The sequence below is a fragment of the Trichoderma camerunense genome, assembly GCF_050948025.1.
Source record: "Trichoderma camerunense strain CBS 138272 chromosome Unknown V8C40scaffold_1, whole genome shotgun sequence".
Taxonomy (NCBI): domain Eukaryota; kingdom Fungi; phylum Ascomycota; class Sordariomycetes; order Hypocreales; family Hypocreaceae; genus Trichoderma; species Trichoderma camerunense.
The window spans coordinates 2168654-2185354 of NW_028145369.1; the positions used below are offsets into that span (position 1 = coordinate 2168654).

Sequence of the window (16701 nt, forward strand, 5' to 3'; positions counted from 1 at the left end):
TATTTAACTTGCTCGGCTCCTGATCGTCAACGGAGTGAAACGGCGCACGATTATTCTCGGACATCACCTTTGGGGGTTTCCTCTGTCCCCTTTCCTCATTCTTTCTTCTTTCCAAAGATCTATCTCTCCTACGGGGGCTTCAGGACTTCAACGCATAATCTCTGTCACGGAATACCAAACCACGAAACTTTGAGACAAATACCATCGACTCTTCTTTCTCCTTACCATCTACACCATGAAGTCAGTACTTGTATGGACAGGCTTTGCGATCCTGCAAGGCATGCTCGTTGTGTCGGCGCCTGTTGGTCCCTCAGGCCCGTGCCCAGATGTAAGAACTTGATGCTTTTGTCAACTGCATGCTGGTTACTGACAATTTTTCTAGATCAAGGTGGACGCTATCCTCCGAGGCGAACTGGATCCATCTGCGTGTTGCTCCTACGGCAACTGCAAAGGCGATGTCGTCGTCTCTGTCGGCAACTAGGGCACAACCAAGCACCTCTGAATATCGAGATAGCGTCAAGGACAGGCGGCAATGCATTATTTTTATACCCGGACAGCGGCCACATAATCGACGTTAGATCACCCAGGGACATTGCAGAAACATGAAGAGGAGAGCATATTTTGGAGCGATGGGTATTGGCGTTTTTGGGGGAAATGTGGGATCGGCGTACCAATGGACAGAGAAAAAAAAAGGGAAATGAATGAACGATTATTGTTTTAGAACCATCGCCTTGTCACGACAGGTAGAGCAAGGCCAAAATTAATAAGAAATAATTGGACCACTTCTGATTGCTCAACGGATTGTATTACGGGAACGCCAATTCAGCACCCAACTTTGCTATCCAGCATCTCGTGTGGCAAATAATCCCGAATACCAAATGTAGCTATAGTAGAAGATACTATCTAGTACCTAGAGAAATAGTTATAGTAGTGGAAAGTAGTAATAGTAGTAGTTACTAAAAGAAGTCAACTATATGTTTCTCAATTACTATTAAGGTGAATGCCTATAGTAATAAACAAATGGCTCTCCGGTTCCATCGCTCAAACTTTCACGAGCCGCTGGGGTGGTGAATAGCTACTCCCTTGTATTACTCTTGACTGATGCCATACAAGTGCTTGTAGTTAGACGCCGCCTTCAGATGTTTGCCCAGGGAGCTGCAGAAGATCGGGACGGATGTTGTGTAACCGTGGACGATCGCTCTATAGATGAATGAAGCTTTACCAGTGATCAACATGGAGCATGATCACGGGTTTGTTGTTCACGTTGTCCATTGATGTGAGTCGACGGGGCGAGGGGGCGAGAACACTGGAGGTTGGCATTGTAGAGTAAGTAGTACTATTTTGTAAAGTAACCACCTTACTATACAGAAGCTATCACGAATGAAGTATTTACAAGAGGAATTAAGAGACATGGGACTCGTTATAGGTCTCGATTTTACAGGAATACATGTATGGTGGAAGTGGGATTACCTGGTTATCGTTCTTTGGATGGTTCATGAATAACACCAATTGCCCTTGTAGATGGCGGCTTGCTGCATATAGTGTATCTCAACAACACAAACATGAATGTTTGCGAGAATGGACATGCGTACCACAGTTGATACACCAGATACTATCGATGTTACAACGGGAGCTGTTTTTGGAAATGTACAGGACGAACCCATTGTGAGGAGAGCAGGAAGGTTTCGTTCTGCAGACTACAATTCATAAGTTTAATTTTGACACTAAACTTTCAACAACTACCAGCGTGAATGGTTTAGTGGTAAAATTCTCCGTTGCCATCCGAGCAACGTCGGGGAGCCCTGGGTTCGATTCCCAGTTCACGCATTGAAATTTACTTTTTGCATCTATTATCAAGATGCTATTGTTTTCTTTTTCTTCTCTTTTTTTACGTCTTTACGCCTTTACACATTGAAATGTGTGTGTATGTAATTTTTCTTCTTCTTAAGGAAGCCAGGCAGCTATTTCATCTAACACAAAGTTCGATAAGCTTCGTCAAGCCACTTTCGCAACAAAGCCTAAACGGAACCGACAACGGAGCTCTCCGTATCTGCCATTGAATCACTTCCCAACGGAGAAAAGGAAAAAAAGATTAATGAGATAAAAATCGAAATAATACAAAGACGCTCATGCATGTTAATCGAGACCCCAAAACGCTCAGGCAAGGGCAACTCCGTCCGTTGCTGCGACCACGGGACTGTACGAATGGAACACGCCTAAAATCAAAAGCAACGTAGATCCACCGAGTATATATCCGTACCACTCACAGCTCGAGTTTTCGCAATGCATTAAGGTGTGGGGGAGAGGAGGTAGCCAGAAACAGGGTGACGAGAAGCCGAATTAGGACTCTCCAGAATTATTCCGAAGGGTGTTTTAATTGATCAACTAGCATGCTGTGTCGTATTGTGGCAACTTGGTTGAGGATAGGTAAAGGAAGAAGTCGTATTTTGCAACTGGATTTGTTAGCATTGGTATCTCCATTCAGGCGAGAAAACCAATTCGTATTAGCTTTACAGTTTCTCATTGAAACCTGTTTGTCATAACTAAAAGTGTTCACCTCTCAGCATATGCACAACTGGTCATCACCTGCTCACATCTCCCACGGAAAAGGTTGCCTGGATCACTCCAAATCTCTCGGTCCACACATGTGGCGGCGGATTGGTTTGTTCGTGCCCTCGTCACCGTGATTGGCGCGGGTCAGGATCGGACCCGTCTAAACGGCCCCGGACCGTCTTGTGTGGTTATAAGTGCGCTTAGGCATTTTCCGGGTCCAATATCGCTCCGGAATGGGGGATTGGAGAAACAGAACATGACCGTTGGGCATGAGCCACTTATTTCATACGCAACTATACCGTACAGCTAAGCATTTAGCAGTCGGGGATGCTCGCGTCAAGTACGGGAAGCTGATAAACCCCCACATCATCTTCGCATGGGTGACGAAGAGGGGACGAGAACGCTTTCTTGTAGGTGGAAATTGGTCGATGCCTTACCTTTTATAGCCGCCACTGCCATTCTAGACCCTGAAGAAGAGTGGGAGAAGAAGAGACGGCGAGTATAAATATACAAACTCGCATCTTCTTTGTTGATTCTCCTTTCCCCATCGGTGTAGACATTGTGTGTTTGTTTTGAAGCCCGGCATCTTTTCACGTTCCCAAGCTCCTCGTTACACGCTCGCACGCATACAGCTCACCATGTCGCCTTCCGCGGTTGATGACGTTCCCAAGGCCAGAGGGGCGGCCATCTCAGTCAAGCCTAACATTGGCGTATTCACAAATCCCAAGCATGATCTTTGGATCAGCGAAGCTGAACCCAGCGCCGATGCCGTCAAGTCTGGAGCTGACCTGAAGCCCGGCGAGGTGACCATCGCCGTCCGTAGCACCGGTATTTGCGGGTATGTGATATTTCTATACCTGTTCCTGTTCGGTGCCCAAGCGCAGAGGAGCAGCCAGCTAATAAAAAGAATTCATCTAGATCCGATGTCCACTTCTGGCACGCCGGGTGCATTGGACCCATGATTGTAGAGGGCGACCACATCCTCGGCCACGAGTCCGCGGGCGAAGTCATTGCCGTCCACCCGACTGTCACAAGCCTGCAGGTTGGCGATCGGGTTGCCATTGAGCCCAACATCATCTGCAACGCTTGTGAGCCCTGCCTCACGGGCCGCTACAACGGCTGCGAAAAGGTCGAATTCCTGTCCACACCACCGGTACCCGGTCTGCTACGGCGCTACGTCAACCACCCCGCTGTGTGGTGTCACAAAATTGGCAACATGTCTTGGGAGAACGGCGCCCTGCTAGAGCCTCTGAGTGTGGCCCTGGCTGGCATGCAGAGGGCCAAGGTCCAGCTCGGCGATCCCGTCCTGGTCTGCGGAGCTGGGCCTATCGGTCTTGTGTCGATGCTCTGCTGCGCCGCCGCCGGTGCTTGTCCGCTGGTTATCACTGACATCTCTGAGAGCCGTCTGGCGTTTGCAAAGGAAATCTGCCCCCGTGTCATCACACATCAGATCCAGATCGGCAAGTCGGCCGAAGAGACAGCCAAGGGTATTGTCGACTCCTTCGGCGGTATCGAACCGGCCGTGACCATGGAGTGCACCGGCGTGGAGAGCAGCATTTCCGCGGCCATCTGGGCCACCAAGTTTGGAGGCAAGGTCTTTGTGATTGGCGTGGGCAAGAACGAGATCAACATCCCCTTTATGCGGGCGAGCGTGCGAGAGATCGACATTCAGCTGCAGTACCGCTACAGCAACACATGGCCGCGAGCCATTCGCCTGATTGAGAGCGGCGTGCTCGACCTGTCAAAGTTTGTCACTCATCGCTTCACGCTGGAAGAGGCGGTCAAGGCCTTTGAGACGTCGGCAGACCCCAAGAGCGGTGCCATTAAGGTCATGATTCAGAGCCTGGATTGAGAGTTGAGCTGCCCATTGTAGATGTTGAGGCGAGAGAAGGATCGTGCGTAAGAACTGGGGGGAACAGGGACCGGCTGAAAGGGTTTGCAAGCATCAGATACCGGGTTGGCTGACTGTGTCTCGGAGTATCGTTTTTCAGTATTTTTCTTTTCCTTTTTCTTTTTTTCCCTCTTCCCCTTTCTCTCCTTTACCCCCCGGTCTTGCTTCTTCCAGGATGACGGGATGCAAAAAGCATAAATATGATGATGACCTGGTGAACGAGAATGTAGATGAATCAAATCAAATAATCACTCAGAGTTGGTGTTTGGGAATAAATAAATTAATAAAAAAAAAAACCTATATAAAGACAACTAAATAGCTGTCTAGTACCTAGTATCTATTATGTCTTTAATAAGATTAGTGGTGTCAAGAGCCAAGTAGAAATAGAAGGTGGTGTTGCGAGAATCGATCGTACGAACTTTTTGAGGCATGCACGCACTTAGGATTGAGAAAAAGTCACCAGTACCTATACTTACCTCTTCATAAAGCCTGATAGTAAGTACATGTACCAGACCTCTGGACAACTGGAAAGCAGCAAGCGCTCGCCTCCGATGTGCTTTCCCAAAACGGGCCAAGCCCCCACACTTCACACCTTTCGGCTTTGCGACCTCACGAATTCTCCCGAGCTTTTTTTTCTCCCTCATACAGAGGATCCAAAATTCAAAAAACCCAAAAAAATCGCCATCAATTGCGCCCCGGCCAGCGATTCCCTGCCACCGAGACGAGCCTCCTCGAAACCCGCCGCTTCTCCCTAGAGCCGACCCGGTTTCCTCTCTCTCTCCTCCTTCTCCCTCTCCGGTCCAACCGCCAGACTTTCGCTCCATAACCCATCATGGCCCCCTCATCGCTTGCTCGCCCCATGCTCCGCTCGCCGGCCCTGCGCCAGCTTGCCTTCCGCCGCTTCGAGAGCTCTGCCGCCAACAAGGCCACCGAAGCCGCCAAAGATGCTGCCGGCAAGGCCAAGGAGTACCAGGCAAAGGCTGCGCAGGGGCTGTCGCGCGTCGCGGGTGCCGCTGGCCCTGCCATTGCCGGAGCTGCTCGTGGCCTCACCAACGCGCTCGGCAAGGTCGGTGGACGCACCGGCAAGCTCATCAGCTTCGTTGAGAGTATGTGAAGCAACCGCCATGGCCCAATCCCGCGCATTTTGCTGACCCGTGTTTGCTATCTATAGAGCAAACCCCTCAGGCCGTCTACTACGGCAAGGTTGCCGTCGAGACTAGCAAGATTGTCTTCCACGCCCAGAAGATGAGCCCTCCGTAAGCGACTCCTTTTCTATACAGGCTCGAGTGGTGATACTAACCATCCGACCCGTAGTTCCGTTGCCACCTTCCAGAACTTCTACCAGTCCCTGTGGAAGTCCATCCAGAGCGGCGCCATCCTCAAGTCTCCCCAGAACCTCCTCCAGCAGGCCCGTAGCCTGACCCCTGGCCAGCTGGTTGCTGGTGGTGTCATCTTCGCTGAGTGCCTGGGTTTCTTCACCGTTGGCGAGATGATTGGCCGATTCAAGCTGATTGGCTACCGCGGAGAGACTGCTTCGCACCACTAAATGTGTCTGCGAATGCCCAAATCCTTTTAATGTCTTCAAAGGAGGTCAAAAATATACAGGCATCAATTACCTAAGCGTGGCCCCTCCCGGCCAAGCTTGATTGATGCTCGAAGAATGAAAACTGTCTGAGGTAGAGGAAGAAAGAAAAAATCCTGGAGAGTGAATGATGAAAGATGGCGAGCACACACATATCACACGCATACCATATAGGAAGAAAAAAACATGAAAATCGGCATGTACGGATAGACAAAGAGGAACGGAATAGAGGAAAACATGGCGGGTGTGACAAACCCCGACTGACGAAGCGAAGGATATCTGGTGTGACCAATTGGTTGGCAGAGAAGAAAAAAAGAAGAGTGAGAGAATGCGTGGCGGGCGAGACGAGGCGAGAGACGGGAGGGATTAGGAAGAGGTTTGGGCTTGGACATCTGGAGAATCCCTCTTTTGCCTCGTGTGTATACGTGTGAGCAACTTGGTTTTGACTTTTTCATCTTTTTTCTTTGTTACACCCCCTTTGTCACGCATACACCCAGCTACAACCATGTACATCAGAGACTTGCTTGATGCCATAGCAGCAGAAGCAGCAACTTAATCCATGACGAAATTCTTCGGATGGTCAAGAACCAATCTCCCTGTGTTCCCCCCGTCAAGGCCGGCTGTCGGCCAACAGCCTTGTGTCAACTGGCATGTAGCATCGGTGCAACCTCGTGGCTTGATGGGCTCGAGCCGACTGGCCAAAACTCTTCCTCGCCGGCCTTGTCAAGAGAGACATTTCATCTCGGGATGTGTTGTCCGCATGTTGTGAGCTGTTATAAGACCCTTATGTATGGAGTTTAGTCTTTTGGGGGTCCCCCTGGTCACGGCGATCCCCCCTTGCCGATATGTCACTTTCTTTGACCCCTGACGAAGACATGTACATGTACATGTACAGTATGGTTCATGTCTGTCAAGACTTTGACTGTAGCAAGCCGAAGAAACCCGCATTTTGCTCTTCTTGCTGTACATTCATTTCTGTTTCCAATGAGCAAAGAACCAAGGAACGCTCAATTCATTCATTCATCCCGAGTATGGACCTAGAAATAACAAACCTATTCCCAACAAAATCCCTGAATCAGTAGCACCAAAAACCCTCACTTAGTCTCCCGTTTTCCAATTTCTTAATTTCTTCTTCTTCTATTTATTTGTCTATTTTCTTCCCGGTTTGCGTTCATCCCCATCCCCTGCTTTCTGTGGAACTAGCGGATCTGCTAGGCTACGGGTTTACATGAACCTTGCCCCATACGGAGGGAACCGCATCTCCTAACATTGTTTACCCCTCTGCTCTGTCTAAAAGCTGGGTACATGTCGTAAATGCAAAGTCATACAGTAGATAGTAATAGTAGAAGTAAATGTTACTAGTCAAACTGCGAGTCAAGGAGAGAAAAAGTGTGCTTCTTTTTCTTTGCTTCTTTGTCTGGATTTTTGCTGTAAAGCATCCCACCAGGTAGTCAGTCTACCATGTTCATCTTGGCGCCTTACAGCCTCGTTCGTCTTCACCCCCTGTCAACCAACAACATAAAAATCCAGGTCAAGGCTACTTCGTCCAACATCATCAATCACACCATTTCTGGACAGCGAACCCGAGGAATCCAATCTACCATTCAAAAAGCATAAGCTACATATCAATTGCCCTGTAACACCAACCATTGCGTAACACCCCCCCAGTTCTTCATAATGGCCCTTCCAATAAGGCCACGGATGCACTCTCAGGCGTTACGTCCATTGGTTTCATTCGGTACCTTTGTTTCCCATTCGTCTAAATCCGTACATTTTACCATTATCCCTTTCCCCTCCCCCCCTTTCATAATAAAAATATACCATACACTCAAAGGAAAAGTAAAGGCCGAACACGTAAAGGAAAATGCCGCGAGACCCCTTCCCTCCTCAAGACATCTAGGCAAAAAGGGGAAACGTTGTAAATGTGCAAGAGGTATCATATCAACTCTAGGCTGCTAACCCCAAAACGCTAAATTTTCGCGAAATCACTGTGCCATCAATCAGAAGAATGCTCTTAATATCGTGACATCTGGCGGCTGTCTTGGCCGGAAGATGATGTTGTCAAGGGTTTTGAGCCCTTGCAAATCTCATATAGACTTTTGGTCTATACTTCTGTATGATGATGATGAATAATTGACCCTTCGTGGCGTCGATAACGGGCCATATCCGAAGTGGCAGTTCCAGCTTTGCAAGTAGCTTCTCTAGGCACTTGTCGGCGACGGTACAGGCGGCTGTGACGCTTGCAGAGGGGGTGGCAGGGGTCGTCCACCAGGTTTCCTGGCTGTCCAGATGTGTCTGCATGAGGATTAATAACGACTCTGCCAAAAACATTTTGATGGGTCATGGGGGCGATAGCTTACAGAGTGCAGTAGGCGTGGTAGCGCAGAATGCAAATCTCCTTCTTGACTCTGTTGCAGAGGTCTTGAATGTCTTCTTTTGTCATGCCGAGTTTATCAATCATAGGCATCATGCTCATGGCCTCGAGGCCTAGACTGAGGGCGAGATTGAACCAGCGAGCAGTTTCCCGGGTGTGGCGCTCGGGAGACCACGGATTCACGTAGCACCGCATCGAGGTCTCAGTAAAGTCAGTGAAACCAGCGGCTTCCATATTGTCTCGGGCGACTTCACATGAGACTGTGACGTTTCGTTGGTAGCGGCGCATGGCACGCTGGAACAGGTGAGCCCACTCGCGCAGAGCCGAATGCGTAGGGATATTATCATCCTCCCACTGTGGTGTCCAGTCTACCTCTATGTGCTCGATAAATCCCCCAGGGACCAAGTGCCTACACTACTCGTTAGATGTAAACAAGTCGCGGGGCATAGCAGCTACTTACTCAAAGACTTTGTGATAAATAGCAGGCCAGTTACTGTCCTTTATACTACCGTAGAGCAGTCGAAGATGAATCAAGTCGCAGTCTCGAAGCAGTGGCTCCCATGAAGGCTCCTCAATGTCAAACTGCATAGTAGTCACACCGCGGGGAATGCTGTTGACAATGCGTTAGAGCCCGGGAAAAGTAAGGTTTTTTTTTTTTGGATCGCAACTTACAGAGCTGGCTGAATCTGGTTGAGATCGACGGCCAGGACTTGGGCATCCTGGGCGAAGCTGGATATTGTGAGCACGGCAATTTAGTCGAGTTAGACTGATGCAATTGTTGAGACTTACTCTTCTACTAAGTTGAATGCCCAGATGCCTGTACCGGTTCCGAGATCCATAATCCTTGGCTGCCCTTCTTTGTCCAAGGGAGCCTCGGAGATGCGATCTTCTCTTGCCACCATGAAGAATTTGTGAAAGATGTCTAGTCTATTGAGCTCCTCCTAAATGATGTTGTCAGAATCAATACGCGGGGTACTGACTTGAAGCAGAAACAAAAACAAACCTTGTCAATGGGGAAGAGGTACTTCCCGGGCTTCCAAGAACCATAAAAGCGGCCGTGCTCCCAAAATCCGGCCTGAAGAACTCGCTCTGCAGGTTGACTTGGCGGCTCACTGGCCGGATCCCCAACAGTTAGTCGCAGACTTGCGTTGGGCGAAGGCGGAGCAACAATAGCTGGGGAGGGTGGAACACACCCATTTCGAGCGTTGAGCGACATGGCGACCGTGTGATGAGTCCTTTGGGAGATCACGGGGGGCTACGGGAGCGGCGATCCAGGTCCGGGAATGGAGTTGGCGAGATCCAGGCAATCGATCCAGGGTCCAGGAAAGAGAAATGGGTAATCTACAGGGAAATGTAATAAGTCGACCAATCGAAATATTATCCAGCTACAACGAATCATTAGCAACAGATCATTATTGGAAAAGGGAAAGTAATTGTGAAGAAGACTTGAGACATCCCCTGATGAGCATACTAAAGCTTCAGGTCGTACCAAAAAATAGAGAGGAGGAAAAAAGAATAAGCAAGGAAATGTGTGAAATCTCAGCCGTCACCTAGCTGTCGGCAGGACGAAGTAGAAAGTTTTAAAATGATGCAGGAAAAGAGAAGCCGTGAAGACATAGATTGGGGAAAGGCTTCGCACTTAAAGGGAAAATGGCAAGGTGATTCAATGATAAGAAAACGCAGTGAACGGTCGTATATGCTATGATTGGCTACCAAGGAGGAAGTCATGTCGGCTGGGCACAGCAACTCACGTCCGGGCCGGACACAAATAGCATGCACGGCGCCTTTTCACACACATGACGATGGTGAGACAGGATGGACAAATAAATCAAAGGGAAATAGAGCCGAGCCGGCAGGCGGGCGGGAGTAGGGCAACCAGACTTATAACAAAGATAGATAGCGACTTACATGAAGAAATTCAAGTGGTTAAAATCCCAACGACGTGACACGGATGCCGGTGTATGTATCACGAGAGTGCGCCGTGCAGATGTTGGAGGTTAGATTAAGCGATGATTCGATGTTCGTTCGTGATGTGTTTTAGGAAGCCGCTGGGCTGGACTCTGACGGGGCTCCTTGGATGAGCTCGAGTACATGTATCTCAGCTCCAATGACCTCAGCCACCTTTTGTCACCAGGTCGTAATAACGAGAAGCAGTGACAAGTAAGGGGGGGTAAAGATAAACAGTGATGCAAGTCGAGGAGGAAATGGAAAGGTCTTTTAACGGCGTAGCAGCTCCGTTGTAAGACACAAGCGAATGACGTTGAAGAGAGCGGAGAAGAGCGGTATCGAAAGTATCACGACTCCCAGGTTGAGGTCGGGATCTGTCGTTCGGCAAGCAGGAACAGGAGAGGGGGGGAGGACGGCTAGCCCTTTAAGACTGGCGCGAAACTCGGGCCCGGAGTGGACCAGAGAGGAGGGTTTGGCCGAGTCGACGGAGGCCGAATTGAGAATCGACAGATGGTCGTTGTGAGCCGTTGGGTCAATGGCGAGTGTCGCGAGGTTCTAGGGCTCTTTGGGGTTTGGTGGGTTGACGCGAGCCCGGGATGAATGGCCTGCCTCCCCTACTAGCAAGCAACGACGAAGCCAGGGCTCTAGTGAAATTTTGGCTTCGGTTTTCCCCCCCTTCAGTCGCTCTTGGGTCGACGGGCTACCAACACAGGGCAGAGAGGCGTATGGTGTAGGTATAATTGAGACAGCAACGGCGCGAGAGGAAGCACGGGAGCGATTGTGCCGAGCCCGGTGTGTCTGGCGTGGTGGGTAAAACAAGGGAGAAGAGACACAGCGAGAGAGATGGGGGAAGCAGAGAGTGAGCGACAGAAGGGGACTGAGAGAGAGAAAGAAGGAGAGAAAAAGAGGCGAAATGGCAAATGGTATCCCGAGAAGCTGGGACGGCAAGGCAAAGCAAAGGAGTGCGAATAACAACGGTCTGAATGCCTCGACAGACACAAGATGATTTGCTGGAGCGGTTTGGCGCTAGAGCAAAAGAGCTCCGAAGCCAGAGTGGAGGGAGGCTAGACGAAGACGCGGTGGGCAGGTTTTTGGTGGCCCAGGGCGGCTCTTCTTCAGTCTTCCTTGGTCTTCCCTGTCTGGTGTGGTGTCTGGGCTGGTTTGGCTTGGTTTGGCGGGGGTTGGTGATGGTGAAAGGCGGCGGTTGAGAGGCTGGCTGGCGATTCAGGGCTCTGGTTCCAGCACTCGCTCTCGCATTCGCTCTCTCGCTCAAGCACGGGCACGGGCATGGGCATGGAGGTTGACGGGACGAAGCAAAACAGAGCAGAGCAGAAAAAAGAGCTGGGCAAGGCGAGGGCCAGCGCCAGACAGAAACAGAACAGACCAGTATGAAAGTCAGGACATGGGCAGCGGTCCCAGTGTTACCAGGAAAGCAATTAGGTGGTGTGGCGCGTGGATCCAGATGCAGGCGCCGGGCCTGGCCTGGCTTACTTTCCAGTTGGTACATGCGGCGGGTGTACCGCTACGGGCAGCGGTGGTGCTGCTGGTATCGGTACATTCACTGAGAAGCTGTTGAAGCCGTCTATCCCTGCACTAAGTCCGTCCCGTGCGGCCCTCCCAGTCAACTGGCCACTGCCGCAGTCCATCTCATCTTTTCTCGGGCCGCTCTAGCCACTGCCATGGCCTTGTACTTGTAGTGCTTGTCTCGACTGTGCTCTCACATTACTCGGCCTTAATCCTCCGCAGCAGCCGGGGGAAACTCCCATGCCAGCGGGTTTTGCTCATGCCGGCAGGATGATGGGCGTATGGGATGGGATCGCGGGACTGTGGCGGCTGTCCCGGTGGTCTGCCGAAGGGCCTGGAAAGACGGGAGCATTCCGTGGCATGACATCAGCGTCAATGCAATCGACAGACAAGACACCAGACACCAGACACCAGACACATCAAGCACCGTGGCACTTCCAGCATCGAGACTGGTTAGCATGTACGAGTACTCCTAGGTAGGTAAGTGGTTAATGTCTGGTGCTCGAGGAACGTGCTAGCAATGCACCGAGCCCAGGCGGGAGGTAGTACAGCACAGAGTGCAACGTACTTGTACAAAGCAGCCCAGCTCAGCAAATGCGTTGATGACCAACAGCCAACAACAGCCCCAACGCCAGGCCATCCCCCGGCCACTGTGTTGGACGCTCGACGTCCTTGCATGGATATGCAGCAAATGATATTGATACAAGACACACACACTCGCGCAACTCGCTCGCCACGCAGGCCGATGGATGCAGCATCGTTGTCTTGCCGTACACTGTACGTGCTTGGCTGCGTCTCGCATCAATGCTTTGCTTTGCTTACCGTGGTCGATTTTGATAGTGATAATCGATGGATCTTACTCAGTAAGGCACACACCACGACGTGCTCATACCTAGTCTAGATACCTGACACGCATATGGACATCCATTACGGCACATTACATTACATTACATACAGCACAGGGCCTTGATCGATTGCCTCTTTCAACGCCGCTGGACGAGGCGCCAACGCTGATTCGACTAGTGGCGTCTGCATCGCCGGCTCCGTAAGTGCGCATATTCCTGCAGGTCCTGGGCCACTGCAGCTGCCCTTCACCACACCCTCACGTTTCCCTTTCATTACAACCCACCTCGAATCTGCCTTGAAATTATACGTGTCAGTTCAGTTCTTGTTTCTGGTTCTCATTCTAGTTCTGATTCTAGTTCTCGCTTGCCCAGCCCATCCACCCATCATTCCGCAGCGCCGGAAGCCACTCCAAATCCTCCCAGCCGCACTTCAAACTTTGCGACCGCCCCACGGCCCCGTTCCCCACGCCCAGGCGGCGGCCCACCTGCCAGCGCGTGTACCGGTACGAGCACTCGAACATCCACCGGGACCGCAGTGAGTACCCGATACCTGGACTCCCCAGTGGCTCGTGTACTTTCACCGGCCGTGAAAGTGGCGCGGGTGTGTATATACCTCCTAAGTTACCTACTGGACCGTACTCTGTACCCATTCGCAATCGTCCCCTGCCCAAGGCCCTGGGGATCCTTTTTCTTGTCCTTTGCCCAATCCTACGTAATCCCATGCCTGCGGCTGACCCTTATTAGTGCCCGCTGCTAGGGGGAGGGTGTATCAGATCAATGCGCTGCGCTGCTCAGTGCACTGGAGCCAGGCTTGCCAGGGGACATGCGCCAGCCCTGTCTGTCATCAATGCCTGAGGGCCTTCGCGGCAGCTTTAGACGAGCATGTTAGTGCAAGATCGCTGGCTGGCAGTCATTTGATGCTCTGCTTGTCCTTGCCCTCCCTCCACCCCTATCCATGCTTTGCACGACCTTCCGCGGTGCCGGGCGATGCCTCTTTCTGCCTGCACTCGCATTAAAACTTCATGGATCCATGCAACAACTGACTTGGTGGTGGCTCATTGTGGCCAGAGACGCGCTGCTTGACTCTCGGGGGGGCCCACCCTGCCGAGATGCTTGCACCACCTGGTAAAAATTTCGACGCTGCCTGGAGTTATTCCTTGGAGCCAACAAGCAGAAATGCAACCTTGAGCCTTTGAGCCCATGCCTAATTCTCTCACTGCGGCACCGGGATCGACCAGGCGGGCATCGGCGACCCTGTTGGGTAGGGCAAATGGACGTCTTGCCCTCGGTATTGAGGCAGTCGATACAACCTCATGGCCTTTGTGGTTGTTGTTTTCTTGGTACCGACATACTCCGTACATGTACGAATATGAGTATGGAGATGAGATCTGCGGGTGGCCTGATTACTGCTACCCAGTAGTACTAGACCATTTACTAGTACTCCATCCTCCTTACTTGTAGCGCCAAAGCAAAGGCGGAGCAAGCTTGTGTCGAGGGCTGCATCGTGCGCTGAATCCGACGGCTTGGTTCCAGCGGATTCAGATGCGGCTCCAGGTTCAGTCCTGACCAGTTCTCTAGCTCCCGCACGTCCATCAGCGCCTCGCCCGGGTGTACACTAAGGTAAATTGCAACACTTCTTTGGCATCCAATGGTTACATGTCCTCCATGTCCATAATACTTAGCTCACCTCTGTAGTACGGAGTACAATACCAACTACGAAAACGGTGGGATGAGCAGTGCAGGTTCTGGTGTGGAGGGCCATACTGAGATAGCGTCACTTATAGGATTCGCTGGTGTGGCAGCACAAATTAAAACAATACGGAAAGAAAGGAAGAGCAAAGAAAGGAAAGAGAAAAGAGAAAAGAGCCTACGAAATAGAGAAATGAGACAACATGGAAGATGTTCAGCTTACATTGGACGCTGTAAGGTGGCCCAATTGGTCGCTAGCCTGCGTGGACGCAGTAATTTGCCCACCCTCACGATTTGGGCTGACCCCGGGGATCGGTGCGGCTTTCACGAGCATCGTAACCAGGATCCAATTTGGCCGGGCCGGCGTGTACGAGCACGGAGAATGCCTGCAATGCCATGAGCCCCGGTACGAATGGCAAGGAGCCTTGTGCAAAACTACAATTACGAGTATGGAGTACAGCATCGTCCAGTCCTCGTACCAGACGGATACTCCGTGTTTTTTCCTCTTATAAGACAAGCTCATCACATCAGATGCTCTTTTGCGCTGTCCCGGCGCGACCCGCCGAGGCCCCACTCGAAACGGGCAAAGCGCAGTGAAGAGTCAACCAACAGCAAAGAGTGAGCACCGAGGTAGAGAGCGAAACCGAGTCTGTGGCTGGTGATGATGCATTGGCCTATATCCGTCGATGTACGGTTCAACTACGCCCAACGTCTCTTCATACGCAAGGGATCTCTAGCACGAAAACTAGCACTTCTTCATGTTCTTAGTACCCATCTGTGATACTCAGTACTGACGAATGCTGTACCTTAGCTGCATACAGATAGTGGATGGGTTATCAAGGATACAAGTGGCTGGTTCTCAGCCCGTCCAAATGACACTATCGTCGACGGCGAGTTTGCATCTACAAGGGCCTGAGCTGCTCATGGGACTTGGGATACCCCATGGCGCTGGTCTCGTTCTATCCATGACTGTAACCTTCCGCATCGCAAGGCCTACCCACGACAGATTAGGTAGAGTAGTAGTACCTAGTAGGCTTCTTATGATGAGGTAGCATTGCCGGAGTGCGGTGTAGGGAGCACACCGGCATCCGTGCGTTATACCTGCTTAAAAAGAACATCATTCACACCGCAACATGTATGCCGTCACCACCTCATACGAGTGCTCCAGCAGGCTAGAGGATTCCTCTGCTTCTCAACTTGACTGGCGTCTGGAGATTTGTACCACTATGGGGGGTGCAATTTAGGCTGCTTGTACCAAGCATTGCTCGTACAACCCCCATTTTCTGAGGGTGGTAGATACCACCCTCTCTGCCTAGCCGACATCACAGATGTAAATGGGCTGAGCTGCACGCCTCCCTTTCTGTATCACTGCAGCAGCAGACTGCTACCAACGTTTTGAGATGAGAACATCTTGTTACTCAATGGGTGGCTTTGCGGTGTCTTATTCGTGATGCACTTGGGACTAGCCTCGAGCTCACCACCTCGCATTACCCGCTTGAGTAGCACACGCCGTAAATATTCCAATGGATCCATCAATGTCAGGATTTTAAAGACACCCATAAGTGTACCGTATTAGGCACCTGCAATTACCCTGGAGACTTTGTGTTAAAGGAATAATTACGATCCATTGATGCTCCTAGTATTGTACTTGCTCAGTGAGGGCTGCTCTGGGTAGGCGGTGTCCCGATCCATCGATACAAACTTGGTTGTACCTTCTCTCAGACTCTTTCCATCTCCTCAAGCTCAACTTTTGTTCCACCTCCATCCTCAACCCAATTTTTACCAGCGGCGGTGCTGCATCTACAACGCGGCCCAGAATGATGCGCCTCGGCCAGTTTCACGCCTCCGTTGAGAAAACACGCCCGAGACGTCACTGCATAAACCTCGTACCCAACGAGGACTAAATTTCCCAAGTTCTGGGTCCGCCCCGAGGGTACCGCAATAACATTCGAGTCTCTGAAATGCCCGCCGCTTTACATCATGGCCTCGATATCCTGGAACCAACAGCCAGCTCCACGGTAGTCATGCCCACCTGTACATGTGAATGGCTGGGTCGTTCTCCCAAGTGGTGCAGGCGGGGCTTCTCGATAGATACGATGTAACTGAGACGAGTATTGCGCGCGCCCACTACCGCAAATTTTAACCACCCTCGGGGGAGCTGCCATGTACATCCTACCCACGCTCCCAGCAACGTCTCAGCGAAGCAATGACCTACTTGGGTTTTCACCTCAGCAACAATTCAGCTCGACGAGTATTCAAGACATCGTCCCCAATGCCGTCGGGAGTCCTACTGGGA

The 16701-nt window shown here is 51.1% G+C and overlaps 4 protein-coding genes and 1 non-coding gene across 5 annotated transcripts; 4 read left to right on the top strand and 1 right to left on the bottom strand.

Annotated features, from left to right (window-relative positions):
* Positions 1-235: 235 nt before the first annotated feature.
* Positions 236-481, top strand: V8C40DRAFT_260626 (uncharacterized protein; the record flags this gene model as incomplete). Its single annotated transcript, XM_083219164.1, has 2 exons — positions 236-328; positions 383-481. 2 exons carry the CDS (start codon positions 236-238, stop codon positions 479-481), a joined length of 192 nt encoding a protein of 63 aa, XP_083079310.1.
* Positions 482-1745: 1264 nt separating this feature from the next.
* On the top strand, positions 1746-1827 carry V8C40DRAFT_t8. Its single transcript has one exon. It is a non-coding gene; the product is annotated as a tRNA-Gly (tRNA).
* A 1268-nt stretch (positions 1828-3095) lies between these two features.
* Positions 3096-4586, top strand: V8C40DRAFT_13087 (NAD(P)-dependent alcohol dehydrogenase). Its single transcript, XM_083211055.1, has 2 exons — positions 3096-3391; positions 3472-4586. Exons 1-2 carry the CDS (start codon positions 3192-3194, stop codon positions 4403-4405), a joined length of 1134 nt encoding a protein of 377 aa, XP_083079311.1. The 5' UTR covers positions 3096-3191; the 3' UTR covers positions 4406-4586.
* Positions 4587-5276: 690 nt separating this feature from the next.
* On the top strand, positions 5277-5990 carry V8C40DRAFT_260628 (ATP synthase subunit g; the record flags this gene model as incomplete). Its single annotated transcript, XM_083219165.1, has 3 exons — positions 5277-5550; positions 5616-5700; positions 5759-5990. 3 exons carry the CDS (start codon positions 5277-5279, stop codon positions 5988-5990), a joined length of 591 nt encoding a protein of 196 aa, XP_083079312.1.
* Positions 5991-8227: 2237 nt separating this feature from the next.
* V8C40DRAFT_260629 (methyl transferase) lies at positions 8228-9616 on the bottom strand (the record flags this gene model as incomplete). Its single annotated transcript, XM_083219166.1, has 6 exons — positions 8228-8321; positions 8387-8809; positions 8861-9010; positions 9073-9129; positions 9190-9341; positions 9404-9616. The coding sequence occupies 6 exons, from the start codon at positions 9614-9616 to the stop codon at positions 8228-8230; spliced, it is 1089 nt and encodes a 362-aa protein (XP_083079313.1).
* Between the last annotated feature and the right edge of the window lie 7085 nt (positions 9617-16701).

Excerpts from the sequence above, each read along its gene's own strand:
- V8C40DRAFT_13087 (XM_083211055.1), top strand. The coding sequence starts at position 3,192 with ATGTCGCCTTCCGCGGTTGATGACGTTCCCAAGGCCAGAGGGGCGGCC. Across the intron at positions 3,392-3,471 it reads CGTAGCACCGGTATTTGCGG|ATCCGATGTCCACTTCTGGC; the intron begins GTATGTGATATT and ends GAATTCATCTAG.